The sequence below is a fragment of the Odontesthes bonariensis genome, chromosome 16 (genome assembly GCF_027942865.1).
Source record: "Odontesthes bonariensis isolate fOdoBon6 chromosome 16, fOdoBon6.hap1, whole genome shotgun sequence".
NCBI lineage: Eukaryota > Metazoa > Chordata > Actinopteri > Atheriniformes > Atherinopsidae > Odontesthes > Odontesthes bonariensis.
Window position 1 is genome coordinate 10,738,064 of NC_134521.1, and position 19,963 is coordinate 10,758,026.

The window sequence follows — 19,963 nt, forward strand, 5'->3', positions numbered from 1 at the left end:
GAGAGCTACACAACAGAGTTATGCTGCTAAAATGAGTCCGTACGAACCGAATGTGTTTGCAGAAAACGAATGCCGAAGCCTAATGACACTGTTGTCTGTTTTTAAGGCGGAAATGAGCTCCTGGATTCGCTCCATCATGAGCTCCATTCCAACGGGATCGGGAGACTCGCCCGGAGGTCCGCGGGCCCTCAGCCGAGCCATGACCATGCCTCCCATCTCCCCGAGCTCAGGCGACACCGGAGGCGTCACCATGCGCAACAAAGACGGGAAAGACAAGGATCGCGAGAAGAGGTTCAGCTTCTTCGGCAAGAAGAAATAGAACACTTGTAAAATAATCACCGAAAACTACATTAATCGAAACAATCGAACAGACTGTGGCAGACTGAAAGAAAAGAACACGCAGGTCTCACACATTTACTGCTCTCAGAGCGAGCCCCAACCGCCCCAACCCCCCACCCCCCCACCCCCCCATCTCCGAATCTCACAGGTTTTATCCGTCGTCTCACTTTTTGTTTCACATCCAACAATGAAACCTTTTGTAGTCTGAGGAAGTGACAGGTGCAGCAGGCATCTGGGCTCAGTGCAGCTCTGCTCCACCAGAACAGGACCGACAGGAGTATTTTCTCTCCGGTGAGTCTTGGCGAGCAGAGCTGTTGTGACGCCACGTTAAAGAAAACAACAACAACGGGCCGGTTTCCTCTCCCCGCGCTCTCTTCTGGGAGCCATCACTTTAGTCTCTTTTTACGTTCCTGGTATTGATGTTATTATTAACCTGATCAATATTATTGATATTGTTATTATTATTACTATTTATCTTTTTTGCAATTGCTGGTTTGAAAAAAAAAAAAAAAAACAACAACTTAATTAGTAGATAATTTTTGATTTATGTTGTGGAGAGAAAAACGAATTTTGGTTCCACTAGTGCAGGATGTCGGGCTCGCCCCTCGTACGTTTTCTTCTTTTTTTTAGGAATTAAATTTTCTGAGATGTGTTTTGCAGCAACAAATATGAGCTCAAATTTTAGCTGTTTGCAGTAAGTGCTAACGAGTTTCATCGGGAAAAAATTATCTATATTTAATAAGTGGTTTTTATTTTGTTTTAATCTCTGATTTCTGCCTGTATTTGAGTTCTTTTGAGTGATCTTTTCTGCTTGATTTTCAACTTTCTTTCTTTTTTTCTGTACAAAGCAGAGAAGATTAGTTTTCTAGTGCGCGTGCGTGCGTGCGTGTGTGTGTGTGCGTGTGTGTGTGTGTGCGAGTTGTGGTGCTGTGGATTTTGCATGTTTATTTGTTCCTGATCAAACATGTCCAGATGGTCGACGCCACTTTTCAGCGCTCAAATGCAGACGAAACCAGACGAACGAATATTACCGGAATGATTTCTCATCCGTTTTGGTTTTTAAACACACGTAAGCTGGCATTACCGTCGATGTTTTCCTCGAGACTCTTTTGCTTTCCGTTTCTAATATCTGTTTCCCTTCTCTCTCTGTGTGCTGGTGTGAAGGCACCAGGGGAGGGGGGGTGTTATTTGTAGATAAAAAGCTGAAGCACATCTTTTTTTGTGGCAGACTGCAGGGAAAAAGCAAGACATACGGACAGCTGACAGATCTCATGACAGGTGAAGCGAGGAGTGTGAACATTAGAGGCTTTCTGACAGATGGAAGCCTGAGCTTTACTTGAACCCATTACATTTACTCTGAGCCCCTTTTTTTAACGCACTCACCCTCCATTCAAACAGCCTAAAAAGAAGGTTTTCTTAATACAAAGATGTGAATGTTAAAAATGTGCCCTGTGGCAATGACCTAATGTATGTCGGTGGATTATAAATGCAGATGCAATGTGCGACTACTGCTCACAAGTGGTGGCAGAGAGGGAAAAAGTCAGAAATTTTCTATTATATGTGGCATGATTTAATGTAGGTTTATACGTGTGTGTGTGTACTGAATTATTGCCATTTATTCTCCTCTGTGTCGATGTACTCTGAAAACACGAGATCATCTTATAGTCGGGATTGGAGACCAACCAATTGAATCAATGAAGACGAGATCGTTTCGATCTGGTCTCAGATGATGGGGAAACAAACGAGAGGTGATAGGTATGTTAGTTTCCTCAATGATGTAAATGTTTAGAGCAAAAAAAGGGGCGTTTGCAGTATCCGGTGAATGTAGCTCAGTGAAAGTCCAACGTAGTCTCATCAGAACTTTGCTGCAATTTGTGATTTTTACCACATCAGAAGCAACACTCCGAAGCTGGTAAATTCAGCTTGAAGCGTTAGGACAGCTTGGCCTTAATTCCTCCCTCCGAATGAACAGATCAGAGACCCTCTGAATCAGGGAAGACAAATTTCTGAACCGGGTTCAGTAAAAAAAAAAGCACGCAGACTTGCCTTTGTCTCTGTCGGTGGGACTCAGCATCCTTCGTCTGTGTCAGAGCTCCTGGTTTCAGGAAAGTTTCAATCTCGTGAAACCCATCTGGGAACCACTCAGCATACATGAAGCGAGCCGATACAGTTTGCGTACGTCGTGCACGGTTTTGGATGGAGGAGCCATTCCTCCCCGATGGATGAGCTGCTTTTAGTTACTTACTGATTCTTTTTCTCCGCTCCGAAACATCTGGACACGGCATCAACGGCTCAGAGGTCACACACGGTGTATTTTTTCCCATTAGCTCATTTGAATGTGAATGATTCAAATTACTTTGGCCAAATTGGTCACGTGAAGCAGAAACGGCTCTTAATACTTGACATCCTGTACACAAGCTCGCTCGACATCCTTTTAAAAATAACATCGTGCTGCTGGTGAGCTTCCACCAGAACATTGGAAAGTTACGCATTATTGATGTCAAACAGATTCTTGGTTCTATGAGTTCTTGTAACAACCAAGTGCTTAATTAAGAAAAAAACAGCTTTTACATGTTGAGTATTAGATATGAGCAAATACAGACTGATGACAGTTTGAGCTTCCTCTTTTTGGGAAAAGTTAGGATATTTGCTGTCCAGCGGGAGCTTGTATTTTTTTCATCCAGTGGTCTGTCTTGCTGCATTTGATAAGCCTGTCCTCCTCCTTTCATTTCTCATTACTTTTGACGAATGTTCCTTCCTCTGTATTCCAGAGTTGTTAATACCACTACTATTATTAATTGCTATTATGATCATTATTGCTACTGTTGTTACTATTAATACTACTGTTACTAATGCAACTTATTGCAAAAATTACAACTGCTGTCCATTTTCAGGTACGTGTCTGTAATACCAGACCCTTCCACACGATGTCAGTGTGCTGTGGAGCATTTTCATTACAAATCGAAAATACTGTTTGTTGACTTGTTGTATCTCTACATCCGATATTAGGAATAATAAAACATGGTTTAATCAAGAATGTTTTTGGAGGATCTTTTCTTCTTTTTTTTTTTCCTCAATGGATAACAAGTTGAATATTTTTACGTTTATCTATGTCACATCATATGTAACACAAGTACTGTATTTATCTTCAGTTCGAGCCCCTGCATGTGATGTCAAAGCGAGAATAAATTCAATTAATGTTCAGATCAAGTCATTCTAAACTCTCTTTTTGGTAACGATTCTTCTTCTGTAGGTGTCTCGTGTATTGCACGAGTCCATTTGAACTCAGGATTGATTAATTTCCCGTCATCTTTAAGGCGTTAACAGCACTAATTATATTATTTTCTAAGGTAAAACTGGACAAAACAGGAATCGGGTACAACTTTTGCACTCTTGTCCCAGGATCTGTGGCCAGCCTACCCACTGAACCCGGTCTTATTTTTTCTCGCTGTTTTGTTCAAAATAGACCTGATATTTAGCTACAGTAGTTTTATATTTAATTGCTTACAGGTGAATTTAATTTTCTTTCAAGGTGAATTTCCTTCAAAGGTGCAAAACGAGACCTCAAATGTGTCATTTTCGTCTCCAGTGTATAAAAACGGTGTGGAAAAAAATTATCGTGGCTTTATTTTGTGGCTTTCCTGTGACCTACAAACGTTCTTCGACAGACATGTAGTTTTATATACCGTGTGAAAAAACGTGCAGTATTTTAGGGAAAATTACGTAAAAATTCGTGAAATTGGAGCTGAAAAACGTCACCGGAATTACTGACCTGAAAATGTGAGTTTAGATTGCTTTTTAAATTTTTTTTTTGTCTTTTTGGATCCTCCCCCCCTAATATGTCCTTGTGTGATATCGGGAAATTCCGAGTTTCTAGTGGTCTACAAACGCAGTATTAGCTTTTTTTTTTTTTTAATAACCTGTCATAGAAGAAGATGCCACAAAACAGTTGTTCCGTCGTAATATAAGTGTTTATCTACTGGAAAAGAAGAGGAATCCGTACCTGACATGCAAACGATAACGTTTTTTTTTGTTATTATTGAAATAACAAGCCGAGAGTTGCCTTCAATCCGCCTACAATAGCACGTTGCAACCAGTAGGGGGCGCTTGGACCTACGTTCCCGTTCCTGCCTACAAGTACGGATAGAGGGCACTCATTACCCGTCAAGCACTTTACTCATTTATCAAAGCAAGATGGCAGCTGTTGTTGAGAATGTTGTCAAACTGTAAGTGCCGGACTCCTTTACATACCTTACACCTGGGCAGGTGACACACACCGCGGTCACACAGAAACGGCTGTTTGACCACACCGTCACTGACTCTTTAGTTGGTTAGCTTAACAACATTCAAACTGACGTAGTACGGTTAGCCAACGGTAACGGAGCGTCGTGTCTGTGTGTTCACATCCTGGAATGGAAGTGTAAGTTAGCAGACACGCAGCTGACCCTTTTGAAGCACAAATCATCGGGCGGTGCTGGTAGAAAATGTGTAAAATCTGGCTGTATGTGTACTTATTGGGAAATTATGGTTACTCGTTGTGTGTTTACACTGAAACGGCTAACGTGCCGCTAACGTCCGATGAGTGGAGCAGCTAGGTGGCTCACGCGCTAACAAGCTAAAGAGACTGTTGTGTCCAACGCTGTTTACGGCGACCGGTTGACTAGGTTGAAATGAATTAAAAGGCTGTGAAAGAAGGTCAGCGTTTTCATTTTGAAAGCCCAACCCGAGTAATCGCTTTAGCTGTCAAGTTTAAGATCCGCTTACAGCAACTTTTGGAAGGTGTAAAGTTTAACGCTTTGATGACTCGAGCCGTCTGTGCTCAAACGTGCTTCCATTTCCGTTGCCTCTGCGTGCGTCGGTGCGACCGCACTGCTTAGAATAGTAATACATATTTAAATCTTTAAACGACACATACACTCATCATTCTCTGGTATTATTTATTTTTTTTACAAGTAATGATTTGATTTTATATTTAAAACCCACTGACTTGTGCACAACTTAATAAATGAGCAGTCTGAGATCACTTTTAAAGACAATTTGAGTAGTTCCCTTTCACCTCTTTGAAAACAGCTTAAAACTAAAAGAATAAGCCAGTATAATGGGTGTTTCTTTAGCTCTGAAGAGTGCTTGTGACAGCTACAGGAGTTGGATGATAAGACCTTTTGTTTTCATTTCCTCCTCATGTCTTGGAAATGAGTGGTTTGAACAAACAGTGAGATGTCTGTCAGGAGTTTGGAGTGCATTCAGCCTTAGCTTTCCTAATGGGAAATAAGTATGCAGCTCATTTATGCTGATTTAAAAAAAAAAACACGGGCGGGGTGGTGCTGACTACCAAGTCTTAAAGGATAAGACCGGTTTTTTGACATTGGGCCCTTGATTTCACATTATAACATGATGTTCTACTCACCCCTGCGTGTTGTTGAACATTTGGAGCTGTTCCGAAGATATTCGCGAGGCGTCTGGCTGCTCTCTAGAGATATTCGGCCATGAAACGGTTTCCTATGGGCAAGCTTATACAGGCACAAACAATGCTGTTTATAATTTATTAATTACTGTACACTAGCACTGATAACGTGGAGGTGCGTCGCTTACTTAAAAAAATCCGGGTTACTAATTTTGAATTTTAGCCGAATGAATAAATAGGCAGCAGGTCTGTGGGCTGTCTGTGGCAGTAGCACGACGAGGACGTCAGTAACACCCACTTTACGACAAAAAAATCAAAATTACAATAACCCGGATTTTTTTAAGTAAGCGACGCACCTCCACGTTATCAGTGCTAGTGTAGAGTAATTAATAAATTATAAACAGCATTGTTTGTGCCTGTATAAGCTTGCCCATAGGAAACCGTATCATGGCCGAATATCTCAAGAGAGCAGCCAGACGCCTCGCGAATATCTTCGGAACAGCTCCAAATGTTCAACAACAAGCAGGGGTGAGTAGAACATCATGTTATAATGTGAAATCAAGGGCCCAATGTCAAAAAACCGATCTTATCCTTTAAGCTGTTTTTGACTCATCTTTCTCTGGTTTTGTTTCGTCAGGCTGGGAGAGCAGTACTACAGAGACGCCTTGGAGCAGTGTCACAACTACAATGCCAGGCTCTGTGCCGAGAGGAGCGTTCGAATGCCCTTCCTCGACTCTCAGACCGGTGTTGCTCAGAGCAACTGCTACATATGGATGGAGAAGAGACACAGGGGACCAGGTGAGGTGTAAGCATGCTCCCTGAAACGCTTCCCAGAGCTAAACGTGAGATTTCTTTAAAAGAAGCTTTGGGGAATAAGTTATGAGGGGCAAATTGAACAAGTCTTACAAGAGTTGGTCGCCGTCTGTCAGTTTTACAACATTTTATATAGAAATAACAACATCACTAGCAAAGCAAACTGCTACTGAGTCGGATATCTTATACTGACTCTCTGCTTTCAGTGAGAACACTAAAAGTGCTTCAGGAAAGTATGATGGATGGACGTTTTTCTGTTGGTCGTGGTTTTGTATGAGTGAGGTTAGTGTGATGCTGATGGATGGGCTCTTTCAATTCCAAGGCATGGCTCCTGGGCAGCTTTACACTTATCCAGCCAGGAGGTGGAGGAAGAAACGGAAATCTCATCCTCCAGAGGACCCCCGACTTATCTTCCCTCCTGTAAAGTCAGGTACCTCAGCTCAGCTCGGTCTCCATTTTAACCGTTAGAAGAGATTTAGAAGGGATAGTTTGTCTCTTTTGACATGAAGCTGTATGACATCCCATATTAGCAATATCATTGTGACACGTCTGTTTGCCACCGTGGGTTCACCCAACACACACGCAGAGCCCGTTGTCTGGTTTGCAATGACTTTTATTACTTTTATCTCCTGATCGAGGTTCTCAGCCCAACGGCAAGACGAACACCCGCTCTCCTGCTCTGCTCGTCTTTTGCTTCTCCGTTCTCTTGGCCCCGTCCTCGATCTCTCATCCCTCTCCCCTCCGCCTGGACCAGCACGCTACTGATAAAGGGGAGAATGATTAGCCGACGATGTACAGGTGTGCCAATCATCTCCCCTCCCACCGTCCTCCGAGCTCTTCCCACCTCTCCACCTCTCCTCTGCACCTGATGCACCACGCCCCCCTCCACATACCTCCACCGCCTGACTTAGGCCGGGGAGCTGTCCGGCCTAACCTACTCCCCCCCCCCACCTCCTTGTGGGAGCGGGAAAGGAAGTCGGCCACGACCATCTGCGTCCCCGGCCTATGGACCACCTTAAATTTGAAAGGCTGCATGGCCAGATACCATCGGGTGATCCGGCCATTCGTGTCTTTCATGCGGTGGAGCCACTGGAGGGGGGCATGGTCCGAACAGAGGGTGAATGGCCGCCCCAACAGGTAGTACCGCAGAGCATCGACCGCCCACCGGATGGCCAGGCACTCCTTCTCCACCGTGCTGTACCTGGCCTCCCTCTCGGACAGCTTCCTGCTGATGTATAGCACTGGGCGGTCGACACCCCGCACCTGCTGGGACAGCACGGCTCCCAGCCCTCTGTTCGATGCATCAGTCTGCAGAGTAAACGGGAGAGAGAAGTTAGGAGTGTGAAGAAGAGGCTCCCCACAGAGGGTCTGTTTTACCCTCTCAAGCGACACCTGGCACAGATCCGTCCACTGGACCGGATCTGAGGCACCCTTTCGGGTGAGGTCGGTCAAGGGGCTGGTCAGCTCGGCGAAGTTGGGAATAAAACGCCGGTAGTAACCGGCCAGCCCCAAAAACCGCCTCACCTCCTTTTTCGTCTTGGGCCGCGGGCAGGCTGCAATCGCTGCTGTCTTGTCAACCTGCGGACGCACCTGCCCGCCGCCCAAGTGGTACCCCAGATACCGTACCTCCCTCCGTCCAACTGCACACTTCTTCGGGTTGGCCGTGAGCCCCGCCTGCCTCAGTGACTCGAGCACCGCGGCCACCTGCCGCACATGCTCCGCCCAGCTGTTGCTGTGGATGATCACATCATCCAGGTAGGCGGCAGCATATGCAACGTGCGGCCGCAGCACCCGGTCCATGAGGCGTTGGAACGTGGCTGGGGCCCCGAACAACCCGAACGGAAGTGTGACAAATTGGTACAAACCGTACGGAGTGGAGAAGGCCGATTTTTCCTTGGACTCTGGAGATAGGGGAATCTGCCAGTACCCCTTGGTCAAATCCAGCGTCGTAAAAAATCGAGCTGTGCCAAGGCGATCCAGGAGCTCGTCGACCCGGGGCATAGGATAGGCGTCAAACTGTGAAACATCATTCACCTTGCGATAGTCCACACAGAACCGAATAGACCCATCCTTCTTGACTACAAGAACAATGGGACTACACCAGGCGCTGTGGGACTCTTCTATCACACCCATTTCCAACATGGCCTTCAATTCTGCCTGAACCACTTTTCTCTTGTGTTCAGGCAACCGATAGGGTCGTGAACGCACTGTCACGCCCGGGTGAGTCTCCACGTGGTGTTGAATAAGGCTTGTGCGTCCTGGCAGGGGGGAAAACACATCAGCGTACTGCTGCTGCAACTTGGCTACATCTGCTTTCTGTGACGGAGAGAGGTGGTTCTCACAAAGGAGCGAGGCGGGATTGGTTGATTTTGGCACCTCAGGCCCCAACTCATCTCTCTCTGCAATTGTCGTCACCAGAGAAACCGACTCTGCCTCCCTCCATGCTTTGAGGAGGTTGAGGTGGTAAATCTGTGTCGCACCTCCCCTGTCAGATCGCACAAGCTCATAGTCAACGTCACCCACTTGCCGTGTGACCACAAAGGGCCCTTGCCACTTGGCGAGTAATTTAGAGTTATGAGATGGGAGTAATACAAGCACTTTATCTCCCGGTGTAAATTGTCTCAGCCTAGATCCTCTGTTGTACAGCCGCTGCTGACGTTCCTGGGCCCGGAGCAAATTCTCACGTGATAACTGACCCAGTGTGTGGAGTTTTGCTCTCAGGTCCAGGACGTACTGAACTTCATTTTTACTGGGGCTCGGACCTTCCTCCCAGCTTTCTTTTACCAGGTCCAAAACCCCGCGTGGTTTCCTGCCAAACAGCAGTTCAAAGGGAGAAAATCCCGTGGAGGCCTGGGGAACCTCGCGCACTGCAAACAGCAGAGGATCTAGCCACTTATCCCAATTTGGCTTATCATCGTGCACAAACTTACGGACCATGGACTTCAAAGTCTTGTTCAGGCGCTCGACGAGGCCGTCAGTTTGCGGGTGGTAAACACTGGTACGAATAGACTTGATGCCCAATAATCCGTAAAGTTCCCTCAGTGTTCGTGACATAAACTGGGTGCCTTGGTCAGTCAGGATCTCTTTCGGGATCCCGACTCGGGAGATAACCTGGAACAGCGCTTGCGCCACACTCTTTGCGGAGATGGTGCGCAGGGGCACTGCCTCTGGATATCGAGTTGCGTAATCCACCAGGACTAACACAAATCGGAATCCACGTGTGCTCCGGTGAAATGGCCCGATGAGGTCCATCCCGATCCGTTCAAACGGGACCTCGATCAGTGGTAACGGGCGCAACGGCGCTCTCGGGATGGCCGGTTGGTTAACCAACTGGCATTCAGCGCAGGACGCACACCAGCGGCGAACGTCTGCTCTAATGCCAGGCCAATAGAAACGGGCCATTACACGGTTCAGTGTTTTTTCGTACCCCATATGCCCAGCCATCGGGTTGTAGTGAGCCGCCTGGAAAACCATTTCCCGGCGGCTTTTTGGTACCAGCAACTGGGTAATTATCTCTTCAGTCTGAGTGTCACGACTCACTCGGTATAACCTGTCCCTCCGTAATGAGAAGTGTGGATATGATACCGCTGCGTCAGGGCGCACCATCTGACCATCAATTCGTATCACTTGGTCAAAGGCAAAGCGTAGAGTATCATCACGAGACTGTTCAAGTGGAAAATCTTCCATGGAGTCAAACACGGGAACCTGCGGAGCCTCCTGTGGAGGCGCTGCCGGCTCCCCCTCCCCGTCTGCAGCGTCGGACAACCTCGCGTCACCGCTGAGCACAGCGCACATATCCGCTAATCCTGTTGGTCGTGAGCGCACCCCCACACACTGCCCCACTAGCTTATCAAACCCCGGCCAATCAGTACCCAGAATAAGAGGGTGCGCCAGGCGGGAGCTAACCGCAGCCTTCACTCTATGCTTTTTCCCCTTATATCGAATTTCCACTGAAGCAACAGGGTATCTGTGAATATCCCCATGCACACACTTAATTTCCACCCAGCTCGCCTCCATCAAAGCCCCGGGCCGAATCAGATTCTGGTGAACCATGGACTGCATGCAGCCTGAGTCCACCATCGCCTGATGTGTACCCCCCTGAATCCTTACCGGAACGCTGTACGTCCCTCCCGGACCGGCGGAGGGTGCTGCAGGGCCGACGACCCGGATCACCTGACCGACCTCCATGAGCGGACACTCCCGGCGAAAGTGCCCGGGTCGTCCGCACCTCCAGCACTCCTGCACTGCCGCTTGAGGGACCGTCTGTGGGCTGAGAACAGTGTCCGTAGCGCGCTGGCCCTGTGGCGGGAGAAAAGGAGAAGGCTGGTTAGACCGGGGAAGCGGGGTGGGTCGGGTGGCTGTACTGTACGGTGGTCCGGGTGGCTGTGGAGGTCTCCTGCGGGGTGCCGGTGTGGGACGGGTAAAAGGCTCTGGCCGAACCACCGGCGCCTGGTTACGGGAGTGGACGGCCAGGTGGTCCTCCGCCAGCGTGATGGCCGTCGCCAGGTCCGCCGGGCGATGGCACCGCACCCAGGCCGAGGTGTCGTTCGGGAGCCCCTCTGTGAACTGCTCCAGGACCACCGTCTCCAGCATCAGCTCCTCCCCCGCCGACCCCCCTGGCTGCAGCCACCTGGTTGCAGCGTCTTTCAGCTGTTGGGCGAAAACAAACGGGCGGTCGTTGGGCCCCAGCTTTATCTCTCGGAACCTCCGCCGGTGGTCCTCCCTGGAGAAGCCGAGGCGGTCCAGGACAGCCCGCCTCACGTCCCGGTACCGCCCTCGGCTGGAGGCTGGCAGGCAGAGCGCTGCCGTCTGCGCCTCCCCTGACAGCAGCGGTAGCAGCCGCACCGCCCACTCCGCCGCGGGCCAGCCACACGCCGTTGCTGTTGCCTCGAACATGTCCAGGAATGACTGTGCGTCATCCTCAGCTGTCATCCTGTGCACAGTCATTCCTGCGAGTGAGGGGCCCGGTGTGCTTGCCCCTGCCCGAGCCAACATTGCCTCCAGCAGCCGCGTCTGTTTTTCCGCCTGCGTGTGCAGCGCTGACAGGTGTTGTCTGCTCGCGGCGGCTTGGTCCTGGCCCATCCTGGCGAGTTCTGTGAGCATTCCTGCCAATGCGTGCACGGGCTGTTCCGGCTCTGACATCCTGTGTCGGGATCAGTTGGGCGCCAGTGTGACACGTCTGTTTGCCACCGTGGGTTCACCCAACACACACGCAGAGCCCGTTGTCTGGTTTGCAATGACTTTTATTACTTTTATCTCCTGATCGAGGTTCTCAGCCCAACGGCAAGACGAACACCCGCTCTCCTGCTCTGCTCGTCTTTTGCTTCTCCGTTCTCTTGGCCCCGTCCTCGATCTCTCATCCCTCTCCCCTCCGCCTGGACCAGCACGCTACTGATAAAGGGGAGAATGATTAGCCGACGATGTACAGGTGTGCCAATCATCTCCCCTCCCACCGTCCTCCGAGCTCTTCCCACCTCTCCACCTCTCCTCTGCACCTGATGCACCACGCCCCCCTCCACAATCATTTATGAAATTTGACTTGCCCCCTGCTGCATCCTGTGAGCCGAGTTCCAGCCTCGTTTTGGCGTTGACAAAAGTAGTCCGGCTAGTTGGCTGGGGCCACAAAAATAAAGTGTTTTGCTTCTCAGAACAATATGCGTTCAAAAGAGTAATACATTTGCATCACAAAATTGTTCTCCAGGAAAAAGTCAGACCTCACAATCGCTTGGCGCTATTTTCTCTCCCTTCGTATCACTGCGTGCTGTGCAGACCGAAGTGCAGACCGAGCAGTCCCCTGCTTCCGAGCAGCAAACACTGTAACAGGTGCGGCTGTCGGCAGCACGCAGTGATACGAAGGGAGAGAAAATAGCGCCAAGCGATTGTGAGGTCTGACTTTTCCCTGGAGAACAATTTTGTGATGCAAATGTATTACTCTTTTGAACGCATATTGTTCTGAGAAGTAAAACACTTTATTTTTGTGGCCCCAGCCAACTAGCCGGACTACTTTCGTCAACTCCAAAACGAGGCTGGAACTCGGCTCACAGGACGCAGCAGGGGGTAAGAAAATGTTCATAAATGATATTGCTAATATGGGATGTCATACAGCTTCATGTCAAAAGAGGCGAACTATCCCTTTAAGACTTTGAAGAAAAATGTGGATTTCTCATTCTGCTGTAATTTGATCACTAATGAGAGGTTTTTCCATTTGGATTCAGTTTGTTGTGTTATATTTCTTCAGTGTGAATCTACATGTGCATCAGAAGGAGGTGAAACATACTGTAGAGTGTTTTTTATCACAGAGGTTGATATAGGACTGAAGAAGGATGCTGTGGTGTCGTCGGACGGCAGCAGCCTGGAGGCCCTGCTGAAGGGCGACTCCTTGGACAAACGGACGGCCGCAGACCTCCGGGGATCAGAGGAGGATTCAAACCAGAGTGATTACACTGGGAGCTTGAACCCCGCTGCCCGAATTAGAAAGGTTCTTGTTTTTAGTGTTAAACGTCGAAGTCGTTTAGGCTAGAGATGAGTTCTAAGACGTGTCTGTCTTCATTTTGCTTCATTGAAGCGAATCCTCGAGCCAGATGACTTCCTGGATGACCTCGATGATGAGGACTATGAGGAGGACACGCCCAAAAGAAGAGGCAAAGGGAAAGGGAAAGTAAGGACTTGTTCATTCTCATCGACACGTGTTTTTTCACCCCGGTCCGTCTGTTGACCTGAGTAATGTCCACAGGGTCGAGGAGTCGGCAGCAGCCGGAAGAAGCTGGACACGGCGGCTCTGGAGGACAGAGACAAGCCCTACGCCTGTGACAGTGAGTCCTGATAGGCCAGAACAGAGCATGTGAGCTCAGGTTGGGGTCGAGGGTCTCTGCTGATCTTGGTAGCAGTTACATTCGCAGTCCTTTCCTCTCAACCTCCTCCCTTCGTCTTAATGTTCTGTGCTCCATCTTCTCTCTGTTCTTTGTCAGACTTCTTAAATCTGTTATTTCTGAACCTAGTTTAGACTTTTTTTTTTGCCATTATGATGTCATACTTTCCTTTAACCTGCATTTTAAATCTTTCTCTGGGAAGCTGTAAGTGTTCCTGACACTTCTTTGGTATTGTCAGACTCCAGATCTGTACTGCTGAATGTGTTTTTTTTTTTTTTTCCTCTTTTGTGAAGCAGTTTGACTTTCAGCAGCGGGGCGTTGCTGACTGACTCTGTCAGTCTTTGAGCCTGTTTCTGAGCCTCTGTCAGTGCTCTCTCCTTCTCTTCTCTCTTTCAGACACTATCAAACAAAAGCATATTTCAAAACCTTCTGAAAGAGGTATATTTCTCTTCATTACTTTTCCCTCCAGTCTGCCTTGTCTTTTGTCTTGACTGCCTGTTTTTAATTTCCTATCTGTGTTACCGAGTAGATTTACGCTTTGTGTAGTTCAGCTCATCGTAGACGTTCTGTCCCTCTCAGGTTACTTAGATGTAGAACAACACATCCCCAGACATCAGTCACAGTGGAGCTGGATGCTGCTGCTGTTTTCCCCTCTTTTGTGTTTTTTCTTACGTCTAAATACTTAAAGGGATAGTTCGCCTCTTTTGACATGAAGCTGTATGACATCCCATATTAGCAATATCGTTTATGAACATTTTCTTACCCCCTGCTGCGTCCTGTGAGCCGAGTTCCAGCCTCGTTTTGGCGTTGACTGAAGGTAGTCCGGTTAGTTGGCTGGGGCCACAAAAATAAAGCGTTTTGCTTCTCAAAACAATATGCGTTCAAAAGAGAAATACATTTGCATCACAAAATTGTTCTCCAGGAAAAAGTCAGACCTCACAATCGCTTGGCCCTATTTTCTCTCCCTTCATATGAATGCGTTCAGCCGCCTGCCGACAGCCGCGCCTGTTACAGTGTTTGCTGCTCGGAAGCAGGGGACTGCTCGGTCTGCACGGTCTACACAGCAGGCAGTGATACGAAGGGAGAGAAAATAGGGCCAAGCGATTGTGAGGTCTGACTTTTTCCTGGAGAACGATTTTGTGATGCAAATGTATTACTCTTTTGAACGCATATTGTTTTGAGAAGCAAAACGCTTCATTTTTGTGGCCCCAGCCAACTAACCGGACTACCTTCAGTCAACGCCAAAACGAGGCTGGAACTCGGCTCACAGGACGCAGCAGGGGGTAAGAAAATGTCCATAAACGATATTGCTAATATGGGATGTCATACAGCTTCATGTCAAAAGAGGCGAACTATCCCTTTAATACCAACAAGTTGATTTTGTATGTGTTTTGTCTTGTTTTTTTCCCCTTTTCAACACCTCTGCATCCTGTAAATTTTCATTTCACAACTGTCTGCTTGACCTTTTGAAGGACTTTTCGTGTCTCTTCTGCCACACAACTGTCTTTAGTCTCTGAGATGCTTTCCAAACAGTCGACTTTCTTTTAAAATGACACATCAGGAAGCAGGGTAACTTACATTTTGAGGAAATGAAAACCAGCGCTTATATGGATGTGAAAGAGGGAAGTATCGTCTTCGAGCGTTATGACAACCGTCACACAGCCTCTTATCTTTAAAGCCTTTAAAGTCGATCCTCCTCACACAACCACGCTGGCTTCTCTTAGTTGAAATGAAAATAATAATGTTTATAGCCTCAAAGATTATTAATGTCAAAGTAAAGTGAAATGAGACGAGTCACTGGTGTCTCTTAGCTGGTGTAATTTAGGCGTTAAACACTATCGGTGCGTCTCAGGAACTTGAATTGAAGATGAAGGCAGTTTTAGGAAGAAGCCACAAGTTTAATTTACTAACTGCAGATGTGTGACGGCACATTAAGATGTTATCTTAACCCATTAAGATCGGATGTTCCGCTTTTTCTGTTATGATTTGCAGTGAAAGCAGAAAGTCGGCTGGTTTTTAAAGATTTGTTTGTAATTTGTTGGGAAATGAAAGTTCGACTGGACAGTTTTTTATCCTTTTTAACGGCTGTTTTGTGCTGAGCATGCGTTTTTTAAAAGGGGCCTCAGTTCTGAGTGGCTCGTGGCTGTGAAGAAGCTTTCATGCTCGTCCCAAAGTATTTATCTTTCAGCCCAGTTTCATTGCCCGTGTGTCATTCATTCTGCCTGTTCTGATACCTTAACACATTATCGCTGATCACCACATTAATGCCGTCACACTGAATTCAATCCAACCACCACACAAGAGCCTTAAAGGAAGCTGCACAGGTGTTGTTTTCCATCTAATTCTGGTCCTTTAAGTCTCTTTGTCTCCCACAGACTGTTAAACAGGGTTTTATTTATCTTTAACTCCCTCATTTAGTCTCAGAAGGTACCTTTAAAAGACATTTTAAACTGTCTGATACCCTTTCATCACCTTTTACATTAAAGCACTGAATGCTTTTCCCTGTTTTCATATTCATGCACGTTGTTTTTTCTCATTTTGGTGGCAGTCTGCGGGAAACGCTACAAGAACCGTCCTGGCCTGAGCTACCACTACGCCCACTCCCACCTGGCTGAGGAGGAGGGCGAGGAGAAGGAAGACCTGGAAATCAATGAGTCCTCCCTGCCGCTGCCCGAGGAGCCAAAAAGTAAGAGACCGGCAACAGAAGTGGAATGGGATACAGTGTCTGTGTGCAGCTGGCTGGATTTGTGAGGAACTGATAATCAGATTGTTTTCCTTTTGCCAACTAGCTCCTAAGAAAGGGCCAGATGGGCTCGCTTTGCCTAATAATTACTGTGATTTCTGCCTGGGAGACTCCAAAACCAACCACAAGACGGGCCAGTCGGAGGAGCTGGTGTCCTGCTCTGACTGTGGACGCTCAGGTACTTTCTGCTTGTATCGATGATATATATATATATAAAAATAAAAAACTGCCCATGTAGCTGTGACGGTGAGAACAAACTGTTTCCCTCGATGCAGGCCACCCCTCCTGCCTGCAGTTCACTCCTGTAATGATGGCCGCCGTGAAGACGTACCGCTGGCAGTGCATAGAGTGCAAGTGCTGCAACATGTGCGGCACGTCGGAGAACGATGTGAGTGTATTGGATGAACCGTCTGATGTGTCCACTTCTGTCCACTCACACACTTTAATGATAACAGCGGCAGCACTGAGGTCTATGCTAACGATGAAGTGAGAGGTTCAAGTGTCATTCAGAGCATTTAGACCTTTGATTTTTTTATATTTTTTAAAGATTTAAAAAGTAGGGCTGGGAAACGATAAAAATTTTTAATCTAATTAATCACGATTAATCGCATTTGTACGCAAAATCCAAAAATGAATTCAAAAGTAGTGTATAGCTTTTAGCATTTAGTTTTATTTTAAATGTGCTGCCATATGAATGAAAGTGCCATAACATTTGTTGTGCAAACACACTTTTAACATCAGCATTTTGATGTAGTTTTTATGTAGAAGCCTCGCTCCACTGTCTGTTTCCTTGAATGACTAGCTGCTATCAGTTGTGTGTTTTGCCTTTAAGTGATATTTTAGACTGGAACTACTACGCTGAGAAGACAATTCAACTTGGCAGTGTTTACAGATGACTGTGGTTCTGTCGACTCTGCCGTCTGGAAGAACTTTAAAATGAAAATGGCCGAGTAAAAGTTCTGTACCCTTCTCCATGTTTAATGGGTCCGCCGATTACTTTCTTTTCCTGTTCCCCAGCAGACAGCAACAGACTTTTACAATAATAAAATAAAATAAATAATAAAACCGGATTGGTTTGTGGCTCAGTGGGTTGAGCAGGCGCCCCATGTACAGAGGCTATAGTCCTCGCTACAGCTGGCCCCGGTTAGAGTCCCGTATCGGACGGCCCTGTGCTGCGTGTCGTTCCCCCTCTCTTGGCCTCCTGCTTCCTGTCTCTCTGAACTTTCCTATCCATTAAAGGCATAAAATCCCTCAAATTTTTAATTTTTTATAAAAGAAAAACAAAAACATGCGTTAATGTGCGATAAAATATGTATCGGCGTTAAGTAACTAATGAGTTAACGCGATAATAACGAGTTAATTCGCCCAGCGCTATTAAAAAGGAAAAAAACAACACAGATTGTCTATGAAAGCTGAATATTACATGCTAACCACTTAGTGAAGCAGGATTGTTCAGGAGTTTTTCTTTGTTTCTGAACGTTTGTCCCCAGGATCAGCTTTTGTTCTGCGATGACTGCGATCGAGGCTATCACATGTACTGTCTCAACCCGCCCATGTCTGAACCTCCAGAAGGTAAATCCACCACGAGAACAGTCATTAAACCATGAGTGGTTCACACGTGTTGATCCAAAAGCATTTTCATTGCACTGAAGTTCCCAAACATGCAGGATAAAGTTGGACAGCTGATTGTAACACGAAGCTTTTCTCTGTGTGGCGTTCAGGGAGCTGGAGCTGTCATCTATGTCTGGACCTTTTGAAAGACAAGGCATCCATATACCAGAACCAGAACGCCCCCTCGTCGTGATGGCGACTCCAGCCGGCTCTCACTCGTCACCCAACCGTCCCACATATGGTTCCCCCCTGAAGACGCACGATAAACTGCCCGGCAGGGTCACCTCAGAGGGACTCGGGTGTCCTGGGCCGACTAATTGTGAAAAGGGAAGTATACCCGGCGAGCCTGGCCTCACTTAGCGTCAGATATGACTGTTACACAGTTCCAACCTCAGATTCAGTCCGATAGGTTTTTATTATCACCTGCTTAGTGTAACATGGCAGCACTCGTGTCAGAGATGCAGCATTAACAGCCAAATTATCACGTCCTGCTCAGCTTTTCTACATAGTGTTGCTGAAGCCTCGTCACTGTCTGCAATGTAATCGTTTCATGACTCGAGCAGAATCATGAAAATTAAACGGCATGCCCATGCTTGCTAATGGAGAAAAGACATTTTATAATATTTATATATTTCTATAGTCTATAATAGTGTTAAGTATGTGTAAATTGGAGGAAAAGGAAAGGGTCTTTTATTATCGGCGCCCTTCTGAAAATCAACGACCAAATGTTCTTCAATGATCCGACTGATGCGGTCAAAGGGATTTTTGCTGAGATTGCTGTTTTTGGTTTCTTTTTCCCATCTCATCCGCTGCCACCAGCCAAACACCAGCTCACAGAAACAAACTACCAACCCTTAGTTTCTGGTCAGTGGCTCCAAAAGCTGCAGGATTTCCATGTTGGCGGGTTAGACGGCGTGCTGCTGGCTGACTGAGCTGCACTTAACGTGCACGTTTCATCCATTTAAAAAAATTTTTTGTCAGAATGCAGCAACACAAAGCCGACCTGCCGGTGATAAATGACTGTTCTGCACACCCGCCGCCTGTGTGACGGATGTGAAAATGTAACGGTGACGCTTCCAGATCCGGGAAAGGGAATAATATCGCTGTGTTCTAGCAGTTCGCCAATCGTTGCCCTGGAAACCGGCGTCCATTAGATTGTAATGCAACGGAAGCGCGAGTTATCTCACAGGTTGTCACTTCCTCACTGTGGAAAAGCAATATTCGAGCTCCTGTATGATGCTGCCATGACGGGGACTCGCGTAACGTGCGATACTGTAAATTTAAAGAGAAAAACGTTATCACAGGTAGACTGTGGCAGCGGCTACGGATTGTAGAGGAGAGCTTTTTCGTCTGTTTGCTCAGTCCTGGGGACGCTGCTGTTTCTGTCGCTGCTTTTAGGGGCTTTATTATGCAATAGTTTCCTTCTGTGGCAGGTCTATAGAAAGTCTGTCTGAACGGCTGCTGCGGCGGCTACTTTACCTCAAACAGAAACAGTATTTAAAGGGTTGAAACGTGCCGGAGCCGCAGTGTCCGTGTTCAATAACTGCCTATTTTACAGTGAAACAAAGTGCGTGTTCGGTGATTGTCTGCACTCTCATATGCTACATAGTCGTTTCAGAATTAGGTCGTTCAAGGTGTTGGGGAAGTGGTGTAATATAAATTAATCACGCTATCATGTTCCAATAACCAACTAACAAATACTAAAGCATTACACGAGTGTCATTCGGTTTCTTTTCACATGTTTTAAACTTACTGTTTTTATCTAGAGACACGGTGGCTACTAGAATATTTATCTGTTGTTTTTGTATTCATCGATAACTTTGGCGTACCTGATGTGTGGGACGTTTTTTTTTTTTTCGCCCTCCAGTTATAATCCTGTGATCCAGGTCTCGGCTGAGCCGCTCTCTTCCAAAGCTCGAAACAAGCAGCAAAGTAATCCGTAATGGGATTAAGAGGCAAACGCTGACCGGCTTAGTTTCCCGCGAACCCACGAGCAAGAAGATTGCTTTCGAGCTGTGGGAGAGAATCGCTCCATAAGTAATATTTAAATCAAGATCATAGATTTACGTAGTAGGTGAATTCTCTTTGGGTGGACTTTTTATTTGCATTGTGATGGAATGTTTTATTGTATAAAAAAATGTCTTCAGGAAAATAAAATACTAAGCACTATAAACTGGGTTTCTC

The 19,963-nt window shown here is 46.9% G+C and overlaps 3 protein-coding genes across 9 annotated transcripts in view; 2 read left to right on the plus strand and 1 right to left on the minus strand.

Annotated features, from left to right (window-relative positions):
* sptbn2 (spectrin, beta, non-erythrocytic 2) overlaps positions 1-3,376 on the plus strand; it is a 46,796-nt gene extending 43,420 nt beyond the window's left edge. For all 5 annotated transcript variants that reach the window (XM_075487802.1, XM_075487803.1, XM_075487805.1 and 2 more), the window contains one exon: positions 107-3,376. In XM_075487802.1, coding sequence (XP_075343917.1) covers positions 107-319 — 213 coding nt within the window. In that variant the 3' untranslated portion in view covers positions 320-3,376. The remainder of the gene's footprint in view (positions 1-106) is intronic.
* A 1,110-nt stretch (positions 3,377-4,486) lies between these two features.
* On the plus strand, positions 4,487-19,952 carry dpf2 (double PHD fingers 2). Of its 3 annotated transcripts, none has more exons than XM_075487809.1 (12): positions 4,487-4,565; positions 6,381-6,541; positions 6,879-6,986; positions 12,856-13,034; positions 13,122-13,214; positions 13,290-13,368; positions 13,822-13,863; positions 15,974-16,111; positions 16,215-16,346; positions 16,444-16,556; positions 17,659-17,740; positions 17,890-19,952. In XM_075487809.1, the coding sequence occupies exons 1-12, from the start codon at positions 4,534-4,536 to the stop codon at positions 17,970-17,972; spliced, it is 1,242 nt and encodes a 413-aa protein (XP_075343924.1). In that variant the 5' UTR covers positions 4,487-4,533; the 3' UTR covers positions 17,973-19,952. The 3 variants fall into 3 exon arrangements, with proteins under 3 accessions (XP_075343924.1, XP_075343926.1, XP_075343925.1); XM_075487810.1 differs by lacking the exon at positions 4,487-4,565 and adding an exon at positions 4,599-4,759; XM_075487811.1 differs by lacking the exon at positions 13,822-13,863.
* On the minus strand, positions 7,114-12,006 carry LOC142402234 (uncharacterized). The gene is made up of 2 exons (XM_075487812.1): positions 10,667-12,006; positions 7,114-7,317 (listed from the first exon to the last, which is right to left on the minus strand). Exons 1-2 carry the CDS (start codon positions 11,696-11,698, stop codon positions 7,315-7,317), a joined length of 1,035 nt encoding a protein of 344 aa, XP_075343927.1. The 5' UTR covers positions 11,699-12,006; the 3' UTR covers positions 7,114-7,314.
* Positions 19,953-19,963: the final 11 nt, after the last annotated feature.